At 35.3% G+C, this 12,008-nt stretch overlaps 2 protein-coding genes across 2 annotated transcripts; both read left to right on the forward strand.

Annotated features, from left to right (window-relative positions):
- The first annotated feature begins 1,228 nt into the window (after positions 1–1,228).
- LOC143453469 (uncharacterized) lies at positions 1,229–4,986 on the forward strand. Its single transcript, XM_076954815.1, has 3 exons — positions 1,229–2,615; positions 3,428–3,549; positions 3,794–4,986. The coding sequence occupies exons 1-3, from the start codon at positions 2,580–2,582 to the stop codon at positions 4,044–4,046; spliced, it is 411 nt and encodes a 136-aa protein (XP_076810930.1). The 5' UTR covers positions 1,229–2,579; the 3' UTR covers positions 4,047–4,986.
- Positions 4,987–6,838: 1,852 nt separating this feature from the next.
- On the forward strand, positions 6,839–11,760 carry LOC143453358 (putative sodium-coupled neutral amino acid transporter 6). Its single transcript, XM_076954667.1, has 12 exons — positions 6,839–7,124; positions 7,273–7,382; positions 7,477–7,643; positions 7,711–7,789; positions 8,340–8,434; positions 8,974–9,182; positions 9,261–9,340; positions 9,563–9,663; positions 9,767–9,891; positions 10,032–10,179; positions 10,309–10,424; positions 10,616–11,760. Exons 1-12 carry the CDS (start codon positions 6,993–6,995, stop codon positions 10,691–10,693), a joined length of 1,440 nt encoding a protein of 479 aa, XP_076810782.1. The 5' UTR covers positions 6,839–6,992; the 3' UTR covers positions 10,694–11,760.
- Positions 11,761–12,008: the final 248 nt, after the last annotated feature.

Genomic DNA, 12,008 nt, shown 5'->3' on the forward strand with positions numbered 1-12,008 from the left:
ATCTTTTCCTTAATAAGAAACGAGAAGATTATGACATCATTCGATCAATTCGATCCTTTCGAATAATTTGGCAAACCCGAATTTTTTATGAATGGTCCTAATAGGGTTTAAAATACAGTTAATCTGTAAGGCATTGCACCCATACCTACAGTATGAATTATATGTGTTATGTAAGCAGTCAATCTCATTTTCAATGTCAACGGACTTGCGATGTTCTTACGGGTATAAAAAGCCAAAAATACGATTAACTGCAAGGAAAAGTAACCGATTGAGTTACTAGTACCGGTTGGATAAATTACGTAACAATAAATTACGTAAAAACGTAAATACGTAACGTAATTAGGTAACGTAAATTACGTAATAAAGTTAGTAACCAGTTGGATAAATCACGAAGTTTCACTTAGAACCTCGTTGTGAGAGACTCAATCTGTTTGTTGTGACACAGCCATAATTCATGCGGCGATAACGAAAATCCCCTGAAATATATGTAATGGTATTACGACTATATGTTTATTTGTCTGTGAAGATGGTTTAATTAACTCAGATATGCCAATTTCTACAAAACTCATTCTATAAAGTTAAAAGCGTTTTTACAATCAGTATTTCCTTTTAAAGAGGACTCTCTTTATATTCAAGAGATTTTACCTAAATGCTTGATCGATCATAGCGTGAATTAACATTTAAAGTATAGTAAGCAAAATAAAAACAGAGACCTGGGCAGAAGTCACTTTTTAATCACAGTTGTATTCATTTCTAAAACGATTTCCGAATATATGCTAACATACGCTTTTGAAGCTTTAATTATGTACGTACTAAAGACGTGTGTACCATTTGAGGACCATGCATAGGTGTAGCTCAATCTACAACGTATGTACGTATGTAACAATTCATTCGAAAAGTCACGCGGAAATCTTAATGGAAATTTAGTGAGGCTTTGTTACTGAAAATGCGACTGAATCCGTACGGTGCTGCTGAAAGTAATGTTGGTACAATATTTACTTTCAAACCACACCAAAAGACGTCAAAGTTTTTCCTGTAGGTGACGAGTTTTTGGAGGACAAATTGGCAAACGTAACCGAAACGTCTCAGAGACGACTTTATGTCTTCAAACTGTTTGTTTGTATACACCTACGTATAGACCGCACAAATAGGTTAAGCTTTGTGAACGCCCATAAGGTTTACTTATGCTATAGTGAATAAATGCTTGGAAATATCACGACGAAGCAGAACCTAAAGGTCGCCTTAAACAAACAAATGATCTTCAAACAAGAGATGGAATCTAGGCTTTGTTTTTTTGTCAGAGCTGTAGAAAGCTGGGAAGATTCTGTAAGATATTAGATTCTAATGCAGCCATAGTTGGCTCGAGTTTACCTATACATAAATGCGAAGTTGGAAGTAGTTTGTAATGCCATAAAGTACTCATAATGAATGTGAACGTTAACAGCCTAGCGATGTGGTTGAAACAGCATGAAAAATACAAGTGCAACGTATCTAACATTCAGATAAAGAGATGTGATTCGTTTTAAGAAATGTCGTCCATTAAAACTCTTACCAGCTACGTTCGCCATTACAACCATTACCAGCTTACGGCCGTCATTATAAACTAAATGGGAAATCCGGGCTAAACCACATATTTTTAGCTTTATTGGTTGTTGGAAGTTGTAAAAGCACGAAATACATTATGTTTGCTATTTCTAAAGATGGTAATAGAATGCTTTTAGCCTCGATAGTTGACATACATGCGTCGCCATGATACAAATTTGAGATTTCAGCCGAAAAGAAGGAATATATTCTTTTCAGATGAATGCTCTACTTTTCCATAGAATATAGACATTTGAATGAGCGCTTAAAAAACTGGAATTTTCATGCAGGTAAACATACAAGTCATTGCGAAATAATGTGATTAAAAAGCAGATATCTTGGAAGTTTTGCAAGCAGAGCACAAATCAAAAATAGCATTGGTTTTGCAAAAATAAATCAGTCGCAAGTTATACTTAAGTATTGGTTGCCACAGTTTTAAGATATCTTCAAATATAGAAAAGGTCGAAAGACGCTGTGTGAGAACATGACAGGATATACTGCTTTAAAAGGATTCGCTCTGTAAACAAAGCGACAACCATAGTCCCGTATTGAATTCATTGTATTCAGATATTGATTTCAGCAAGATTTATACCCTCAATATATTTTGATTAAACTGTGCGCCATATTTGCATGACTGTACAAAATCAAATGTGTAGAAACCATTTCACCATCTTACACTCCTCAGATGATTCTCATACGGGCGTTTTGCAAAGAAAATTTATTTTTCAATGGTATTGAAATGCTGCAGCTACAAACATAAATGTTTTAATTAGGCTTTATTTTAAGCCCATAATCACTTGTACTCATTGTTGTTATTTCGTTCTATTTCTTATAACCTGATTACTCTACATACAAAAAGTTTCTTTCAGAATGTTTTATACACAGTCTCGTAGAGTAATTATATAAAAGCTACTTGTGTTCCCCAGCAACAAGTTCCTCAAAAAGTATAAATTTACTTTCCATTTTTTGAAGCTGACAAACGCACAGAAAAGGGCGTAATGGATGTAATAGGCAAGCAAGTGCTAAAGGGCACTGTAAGTATTTAGAAGGTGGCATGTGCTTTTCTTTGAGGTTATTAGTCATTGTTATCTTTATTGATTTAGGCTTATTACTTTATAAATTGCTGGAGGTAAAAAAATCTATCACATAAATAACTGGCCAATGAAGTGAATTGACTCCAAACGTACGCCTTCTTACAAAAAATGACATCGTTTTGCGATGATTCACGTCATCGTGATGAAAGACATGTCGTCATTTCTTTTCTTCAGTGCAATAACTATTTTATTTCGTGTTGTGTATTTCCTTTTATTGTACTGTGCTGATTTGGTATGACCGGCAGGCGTTGCACGGGCGTGTAGTAACTCTTACGCCACGTACAGGTATACTTGTTACAAAAAAATTGTTTTTGTGTATTACGACCGTGAATGGCTAGCATAATAAGGATAATTAAAAGCAGTAATTAAAAAACATCTTTGAAGTTTTCTCGATTACAGCCTTGTAGTTACTACTGTCCATGTTTCGACTTATGTTATTCATAAGTGTTATGGCCTCTTCGTACTATTGTTCTGTTCTGATTTATTTTTGACATGGTTAAATAGCGCACCAATATTAATTTCATGAAAGTAAATAATCATCGGTAGATAATCACCGGAACGAAATGATAAACAATGGAAAAAGGTCATTATCAAATGTGATATGACAATGGTATATTGAGTGTTTTATCAAACAGATAATATGTTAACATATTCTTTAGATGAAACTGTTTAAACCATTTTGAAATTATTGCGGTGGGCGGTGACGATATTATTACGTTATTTGAAAACGCGTCTCTTTTTTAAACATTCAGGTAGAAAAGCAATTCCAGAAATTTTCCGGATCAAATGAAGCTGAAGGATCCGCCGATTTGGAAGACGATGGACTTACAAATGAAGAGAGACGTAATCTTCAGGAGGCGCTAAGGGAAAAGAAGTAATGATCGTCTAGCAAATGATTATTTTAAAGAATATATATTGCTTGTTTGTGTTCTTGCAATTGCCGTTTTAGTTTATTGTCGTCGGCGTTTCATTACGCAAATTTTCAAAATCGCTTCCATACTTTTTCGGCAGTTTTACTATAATCAAAAGAAAAATTGTAAGAAACTATCCAACAAAAATATTAAGATAAGTTAAAGTATACAATCGACTGATTCACTTATCTGCTTGATTTCACGCAGTGAAAAGATGTTGAAAGTTCAAGCGAAGCGCAGGATGGAGCGAGCGAAAACACGAGAGGAAATCCGGAAGAAGCACAATTTGAAGTCGAGTGAAGAAGATCAGAAAGTTCTGGAGCAATCCGCTGCCACCTTTTCGCTGTTTAACTTGGATTCAGATGATGAAGAAAACAGCATCCAACAGGCCGTTAATACCGTGCTCACCAAAATTAAGGACACGTGGGAGCAAATAAAAGAAGGTTTTAGTAATACCTGACACTAATAACAGCATTGATCATATTTTGCCCACTTGCTGCCGAATGAATTCTTCAATAATAATTTATTTCCTTTTCGTGGTTGTTGTTCATATTTTTCTTTGTACGGTAATGCCTTCAACTGCAAATGCAATATCTTAACTTACTGCTCGAGAAACTACTTAATCGATATTTTTGAGGAAATATTCGAATATTTTGCTTGCTTTCGTTTTAAGCTGCGAGATAGACAAAACATTTTTGTAAGTTTCACAAAACAAAAACAAATTACTTAATGTTATTAGCCCTACTGGATGATCGTTATCAAATTTTTACTAGTTTGTTTGCAAACTTACCGGATAACTTATCCGGATAAGTGCATTAACTAATTTTACAAACTTCACAGTTTCAGAATTGCTTGTCATTCTTGTTTGCTTGTTAATCGTTTCAAACCAATACGCCCACTTTGATCGCACACTTCCACCAATTATTTATTTGCTGGTATGGCAAAAAGTAGATGTGGCATGTAGTTCTTCTCTTCTATTTTGCGTTAACTGGTTCCAATGAAATAATGCATAGGCCTATTTTTTGCCATCGTCATATTATTGTAAATCGTGACATTCATGCTTCGTTAGACAGGTTTATTTTCATGCACCAGTCTGATTGCTTTGTAGTATTTATTGTTTTATTCTCACAAATGTTCTCAAAAATGCTGCACACAAAACTATGATATGTATGGAAAGTAATGAAATTATATATCATTAAGCTTTTGAATGTATTTTTAAATTACCGTTTAGGTAGGCTAAACTTTTTCTGCAATCAGAAAAAAGTTCACAGATGCACTGTTGGAAAACAAAAGGCCGTTATTTTCCAAAAATACAAACAAATTAGTTTTATAGTGCACGTTTACCTTGGGTTTTCTTCAAATTGATTACTTCAGTTTCATTTTGGTAAAACATATTGCGTATTCAATTTTAATGGCATTTCCCTTTTAGTGTAATTGACATTTAGTTTTTGGTTTCAAGCTCCATGTATAGGTTTCTCAGGATAAACATTTCGTACTTTCACCACACCTTGCACGTTCGTTTTGCTCTATTCAGATAAATGTTTTAACGAACTGAAACATTTTAAGTGAGAGCACAAATATCGCGTTCGTTAGCAGTACTCGTACAAACGAGTTACCTGTTCGGTAACTTAACAGTAATCTGAACAGTAACAGTCGCTTAACAGTAATCGCAATGTGCAAGGGAACCTATCTAACCAAAATTTAAAGGCCTATATAAGAATATAGCCTTGAACTTATTGCCTGTTGTGATTGTCGTGAAAACTCTTGTCATAGAACAAAATACATTCGGAATCATTTTCCCAACAAGAATGCTGTGCGACGCCAGGCGGACTACAAAATGTTTACAGATAATGCGTGCATGACGTTTCAAAACAAGCTTGTTAAACTCTTTTACTATGTACTTTAAAACCAAGTGAAACATAAAATCAGACTTCACTTTTTAAGTGGCTAATTATAGATTTTACAATATTCTATAGCCTTAATACGTTTATATGTATTACAATACATAACGTGATCGCCAGGAAAGAGAAGTGCAATAAAAACCTTTCAATCGTTAAGTTTATGCCAGCATTTACCGATTTGGAATAGACCTGTAGTATTGCTGGTTATTCGATAACAACAGTATATATTTAATTAAATTAGGTCATGCATACAAGACAATAAGTACGATACTGACCTCGTTCGGTCCAGAGGCTGGTGATGCGGTGTAAAAAAGCATAGGAAAGCATCGATATATGCCCATGGTTAAATGGTCAATTGGTCAGTGATGGATAAAAATCAAAATAAATAAGCACATATGCTATTGTTTCATTATCTGTGATTGGTGTGTTCTTGTCAGCCCAGAATATTTCCACCAATCAGGAATCTATCTGGCATTGTTCTTAGTGGCGGGTGTGTCAGCATTGTTCCCGATCGTTTTACAATAAACGTATGACAACCTAGTAAAAAATGAATGATTTCTATGCCCTGAACATAATAGAGACAAACAAAAGCGCACAACAGAAACATTATGGATAGAATTACTTAACGTCATTAAGTTCTTTTCTTTCTGTGCATTAAAATACAGCAATTGGACGCACTTCGTGTTGTTTGTATTTACAGTATCTATTTATAGATTATGGTTAAATTGTACGAGTTAATTGAAACACTCGTTATATACTGTAATGTTAACTACATGAAATTCCTGTTGTTTCTTTTACTGGTCTTGTTTTTTTGTTGGGTACTTTTCCAATATGATGAGCTTATGTTTCTGTGTACATCTTTCCGAGGTACACGCCCAAATATCAACCAATCACAGGTTGAAAGACGTTCCTAAGGGCATGCCTGTCTCCGAAATGGTTGGCATGATCCTCTTTCACAACTCTTACTCCACGTGTGTTAATTATCGACTGTCACAATGTTATTTCAAGAGAGTCAGGTTACTGCAAATAATTTGCGACTTCCGAATTCGTTACTCGGAGTTGTGGCGGGGGTTGGTCAATTTTATAGCGAAAAACTTTAAGAGAACCAAATGAGGAAAGGAAAAAAATCGGTTCAATATTTAAGGTATATTTGAAAGTAAAGTTTTTAGTTTAGTAAGTATAATTGAGGTGGCACCAACTAAAGAGTTTGTCTTTATTAAGGCTTTAATGAACGTCATAAATGAAAAGATTTAACATTTACATGTATACAAAGCATGATGATACGTATCCATATATTTTTGAATACATAAGCGCCTAATTTTTGAAACAGTGTAGTGCAGCAAAAAAAGATATTGTGCAGTAATCTTTGAAAACGTAGATTTAGTTACTGAAGTCTTAAATGCATCTTTTATATATGTGGACAAAGATATTTTGGCTAGCTAAATATTCTAAAATCATTTGAAAAAGTTATTACAAATCGGCAAAAGCTTTCAAGTTTTGCCAACATGGATGATAACCGTGATGACCTGGTTTTGGATATCCGGCCGGAAGATGAAGAAGACGACAATCTCATGAACTCGCAGGTGCCGTTAACACCAAATACTGACAAAAACTTACATCCAAAGAACCACTTAAAGGTAAGCACTCGATTATTTAAAAACTGCTTAACACAACCAAGGATTGTGGTTATGCAACAATTTTTCTTGATCTCCGTTTGTTTTTACTTCACTTTTCACCAACCTTGACCTTTAGCTTTCATTTATAAGCAATGCTAATTATGCGCAGGACCGAAGATCTTTTGCATTGTCGGTATTCAACCTGATGAATGCCATTCTCGGGAGCGGAATTTTGGGATTAGGAGAGGCAGCCAAAAATCTAGGATTAGTAATGTTTGTGTAAGTATAGCCTATTGTCTTGGTTACAACTCACACTGTATCTTAAACTTGAGATAAACAGACATAAAGCCAACATTTCCATTTCATTTGAAAGGGTTTTATTGACCGCTACTGCCCTCCTGGCTGCTTATACGATAAACATGCTTCTTCATGCAACGGACATGACCAAAGAGAAAACTTACGAAGGGTTGGCTAAAGCTACTTTTGGATTGCGAGCAAAAGTTCTGGTTTCAATTTTAATCGTCTTTCATTGCTTTGGTGGTGAGCTCTTGTACATTTCACACCATAACGAGATGTGATTATATTAAATTTTGATTTTTGTCGTCAGCAATCTGCAGTTACATCTACATCGTTAAAAATGAACTACCCGAGGTATTGAAGGCATTGACGGATTACAAGGAAATCGAGTAACTTTTACTTAGGCTTACACTGCTTTATGTTGTTTCATTAGTAGTAGTTTCATTAGCTCTTTTTCTTACTTATTGTGGGTTTGCTCATCATCGTGTTTTCATTTGTAGCATTTTTACCAATTAGCACCTTTTGTGTGTTTGTTCTTATCTATTTTGAGCACATGGTTTATTAACGTGATGACGCTACGCTCACAGTTAAGGGTGTTGCGGTTCACCGTAAATGTGAAATTTTAGCCTGGTTTCATGAACGAGGGAATTTCGTTACATTAAGTTAATAACAGGATCACCAGTGTAGGAGAAGTTCAAAATTGCATGAATAATTCCACCAAAGCAAAAAGTTTTCATATCCGTACTTAATTAAGTACGCTGTTGGACTTTTTACATCTGGTGATGATCTTATTCCAATGTTTTTGGCTTCGTTTCCGTTTTGATGTTATTCCATTGGTGATTATAATATGGACCCACTCTGTTACCGCATCACGTTGTGTTTCCAAATTAATCCTTTCGTTATCCAAAGAAATAGCAAGTTTTGATTTATTTTATTCAGAGGTCAAGCGACTCCTATCTATCTAAACGGAGACTTTTTGGTGATACTGATTGTGGTTTGCATCGTACTTCCTCTAGCCTGCATGAAAGATATAAGTGAGTAATCTATGCTACACAAATAAGGCTATTTGAGTCATAAAGGAATTTATACAGATAGATCAAACAACCGCAACGGAAGGAAAAACAAAAATAAACTCGCTCACTCAACAAGATATTCCATCTCACATTGTCTTTGATTAATTGACCTCTTTGTAAATTAAAGGACAAGCATTTCAAAAAGAGTTAAAGATTAAGTCACGCCAGGTATCAACGCGTTAACAAAAACAACAATAGGAAACAGGGATCTATTACGTTCTCGGATTGGATAACATTTCATGTTGCACAGAAAACTTACGCTTTTTATTAGTTTTTTGACCTTATAAGCAGGTCTTTATGGGACAAGATAGCTTACATTTCGTAATTAGGCTACAATAATCAAATTTAACAATAGTCATGTCATAATAGTGCTGACTCATGCGCAATTTGGTAGCCATCACGAAAAAATCGTCTGGAATTTAAAATGCTGCGTTTCTCATCTCTCTTGTCGGTAGGCTGTGTGCTATAAACTACATTTCAGCAGACTTTATTGTTTTCAGGGTTCCTCGGCTATTCTAGCGCTCTTGGACTTACTTGCATGCTCCTTTTTGTATTCACGGTGGTCTTAAAAAAATTTGAAATTCCCTGCCCTCTTCCCATTTTCAATCGCGATCAATATTTAACAAACACGCTTGACAACAGCAGTTTTCCCGACGAAGATTTTGAAGAGCAAACATGTGAAGCGAAAGCGTTTTTCTTGAGTACTCGGGTAAGCAATAAATTAATCGAAAACGTAGAATCAACTCTTCTACCACCAACGCTTAACTAATACCCACGCCTTTTCCAGTCGGCCTACGCAGTGCCAACAATGTTTTTTTCCTTTATGTGCCACGCGTCCATGGTGCCGATCTACGCTGAATTAAGAAGGTAAAAACTAAAAATATAATTACAGATTGTCACGTATCATTGTAACTAATTTGGAAAAAAATCGCTAAAACACTGAAGTTTAGTTCTAGATCTTAAGTAGAATTGGACTTAACATTTCGAGTTATAGTTATATATATATATCTATCGAAAATTATCACTACCACAACTTACCCAATGTCCGTAGTTACGACTATAACTTACGTATAGCTTACTCTGTTGCAGACCAAGCATAAAGAAAATGCAAAAAATAGCATGCATTTCTATATTCAACGTCTACACTTTGTATCTTTTGGCAGCAATTTTTGGATATACAACATTTTACAGTAAGTATTTACTTGTCTAATGTTGTTACTTTGTTAGTATCAATGCGTTACAGAAATATCGAAATAATACCAACTGTAACATACATCACCTCATACTTTGCAGACAAAACGCTTTCCGAGCTTCTTCTTACCTATAGCTTTTACAAGTCTCGGGATGTTTTGATCATTCTTTCAAGAATGATGGTCATTGTTTGTGTCACCCTCTCCATACCGCTACTGCACTACGTGGTCAGCGTCCTGAAAGTTTTGTTTGAACCATCAAATATATAATACTCTGTGTGTTGAGCATATCTTTCTGGTTGTAACTGTAAATAAGAGGACAAATGTTAATCCGTTCTTATATAGTACCAGGTTATGTTTTATTGAAGGGAAGAAAAACGATTATCATCACTTTTTTCCGGAAATCAAACTCGTTTTCATGGACCAAACATATTGGAGTGATGATTGGTTTATTGACTGTAGCCGTAGTCTTGGTCATGTTCATTCCAAACATTAGAGACATATTTGGAATGTCAGGTAAGCCTTATATTGCATAAGCAGAAATCATAAGAGACTAAGTGCAGCTCTTCACCTTTATGCTACAGCTTTAAAGCACAGTAAATCATGTTTCAAGTTTTGTAAGGTAATGTCTTAATAAACGTGTAGGTGCTTCAACGTCAACTCCTCTGTTGGTGATAATACCAAGCGCTTTCTTCATCAAACTAACAGGGAAAGATGCTAAACTTCAAATCCAAAGCAAATTTGCCACCAGACGAAAAGTGGTAAGTAGACTATTTAACTCACACAATGATAAACTCATAAACACGCTGAATAAGTAGATTATGCTTTATCAAGGGGTTTAGTAAAATAACATTTACAATTCGAGCAAGGAGTCTATTGTAATTAGGATCATCTTGTGTTTTTACAGTGGATTCTGAAACAATCTCACATTATAGTTATTGTCATTTTACAGGCTTGGTTCCTTGCAGTACTTGGCACCGCTTTGATGCTCTTTAGTATGGCATTGATAATTTGGGATTGGGCTGCATAAACATTTCGATGGAAGCCCAAAAGGGAAAAGCGCAAACAAAAGTAATCACTAATCACATATTAATGGCAATGTCGTTAAGGCAGGTCTAGCTTTAGGCTTCGAAGAAATAAAGCAACATAGCTCATACATTTTTATTGGCTGCCACTATTTCACCCGAAAAATCGTGCGTTTAAAGCTAATTTTCACAGTTTCCGGCTATCCTATCTTAAATTTTATGACATAACTTAAACTCCAATAAAACCTAAATCGGCTGAAATCAACTTTTTGCATTGTCTTTCTCCTAACCGCCTATCTTTAACTACAGGCTACATGACATACCTATGATGAAATAGTCACTCTCTTTTTTCTTTGCACAAAAGCTGAAGTTGTTGAAAGCGAGTAGGTCTACACTTCAAGGCCGTAGTTGCATTCTACATCGATACAAATGGTCGAACCATTTGCCTCCGTATATTTTCTGGAATTCTGGCACAAAACACTTTAAGTGCTAGACTCGATTTAACGACATCTTTAACCTTGGACGTGGATTACATATTTACCTCGTTATAAGTTTTACTTTGGCTGCAGCCTTGTACTTTAGTCCCAAGCGTAGTGAAAATTTGCCAGGCACTGCCTTAGCATGAGTCCTCAGGAAAAGTAGCTAGAGAACACTGTAGCCTAACTAACTCAAAATAACGGACAAAAATTGCTACTGAAAATTATCTCAAAAGAATAGCGCAACAACACTGCCTTTTGTTCATGTTTCTCCCGTTTGGGCTTTCCAACGTAGTGGGGTACCAAGTTGGATAAACATCAATGCATTGGGTTGATATTTTTAATTAGACCGCCAACAAAGCAAACTTTGCTGTCTGACAAACCTTTGCTTACCAACTTGGTATGTTTCATGAAGTGAAGATTTGGGAACTTAGCCTGGTACGAGAAAATTCTTTGTTGTCTTTCGTGTTTATTTTTTCACTTCGTATGATGTAAATATTTCTGTGAATTTTGTGGTAAATTTTAAGGTTTCTTTTATTTATTTCTGAAAACACTATGCTATTGAAATACAGAAAGCTTAAAATATGTCTAAAAAAGTCAAGACGAACCTGTAATCTAGACCAGAGTTTTGTACGACCGAAACAGTCTTTAAATTTCTCCATTGGTCTCTCAAAATTTATACTTCGGTAACTATAACAGAAAATTAGCAGTGAGTGCCTAAAATTCGAGGTCTCTTAAAACTGCTTTGCGTTCGGCAAAGCTTGTAAAGACCTTTTTTGAACTAGCGTTCCAACGGCCGGATTCAGGTTTGGTGAGGCTGCAAGCTTGAAAATCTCCGTCATTT

The sequence above is a fragment of the Clavelina lepadiformis genome, chromosome 4 (genome assembly GCF_947623445.1).
Source record: "Clavelina lepadiformis chromosome 4, kaClaLepa1.1, whole genome shotgun sequence".
Taxonomy (NCBI): domain Eukaryota; kingdom Metazoa; phylum Chordata; class Ascidiacea; order Aplousobranchia; family Clavelinidae; genus Clavelina; species Clavelina lepadiformis.

Bases quoted from the DNA above. Each gene is read 5' to 3' on its own strand.
- LOC143453469 (XM_076954815.1), top strand. From the start codon at position 2,580: ATGGATGTAATAGGCAAGCAAGTGCTAAAGGGCACT. The intron at 2,616-3,427 runs GTAAGTATTTAG...TTAAACATTCAG, and splicing joins AGCAAGTGCTAAAGGGCACT to GTAGAAAAGCAATTCCAGAA. The intron at 3,550-3,793 runs GTAATGATCGTC...GATTTCACGCAG, and splicing joins GAGGCGCTAAGGGAAAAGAA to TGAAAAGATGTTGAAAGTTC.
- LOC143453358 (XM_076954667.1), top strand. From the start codon at position 6,993: ATGGATGATAACCGTGATGACCTGGTTTTGGATATCCGGCCGGAAGAT. The intron at 8,435-8,973 runs GTGAGTAATCTA...TATTGTTTTCAG, and splicing joins AGCCTGCATGAAAGATATAA to GGTTCCTCGGCTATTCTAGC. The intron at 10,180-10,308 runs GTAAGCCTTATA...ATAAACGTGTAG, and splicing joins AGACATATTTGGAATGTCAG to GTGCTTCAACGTCAACTCCT.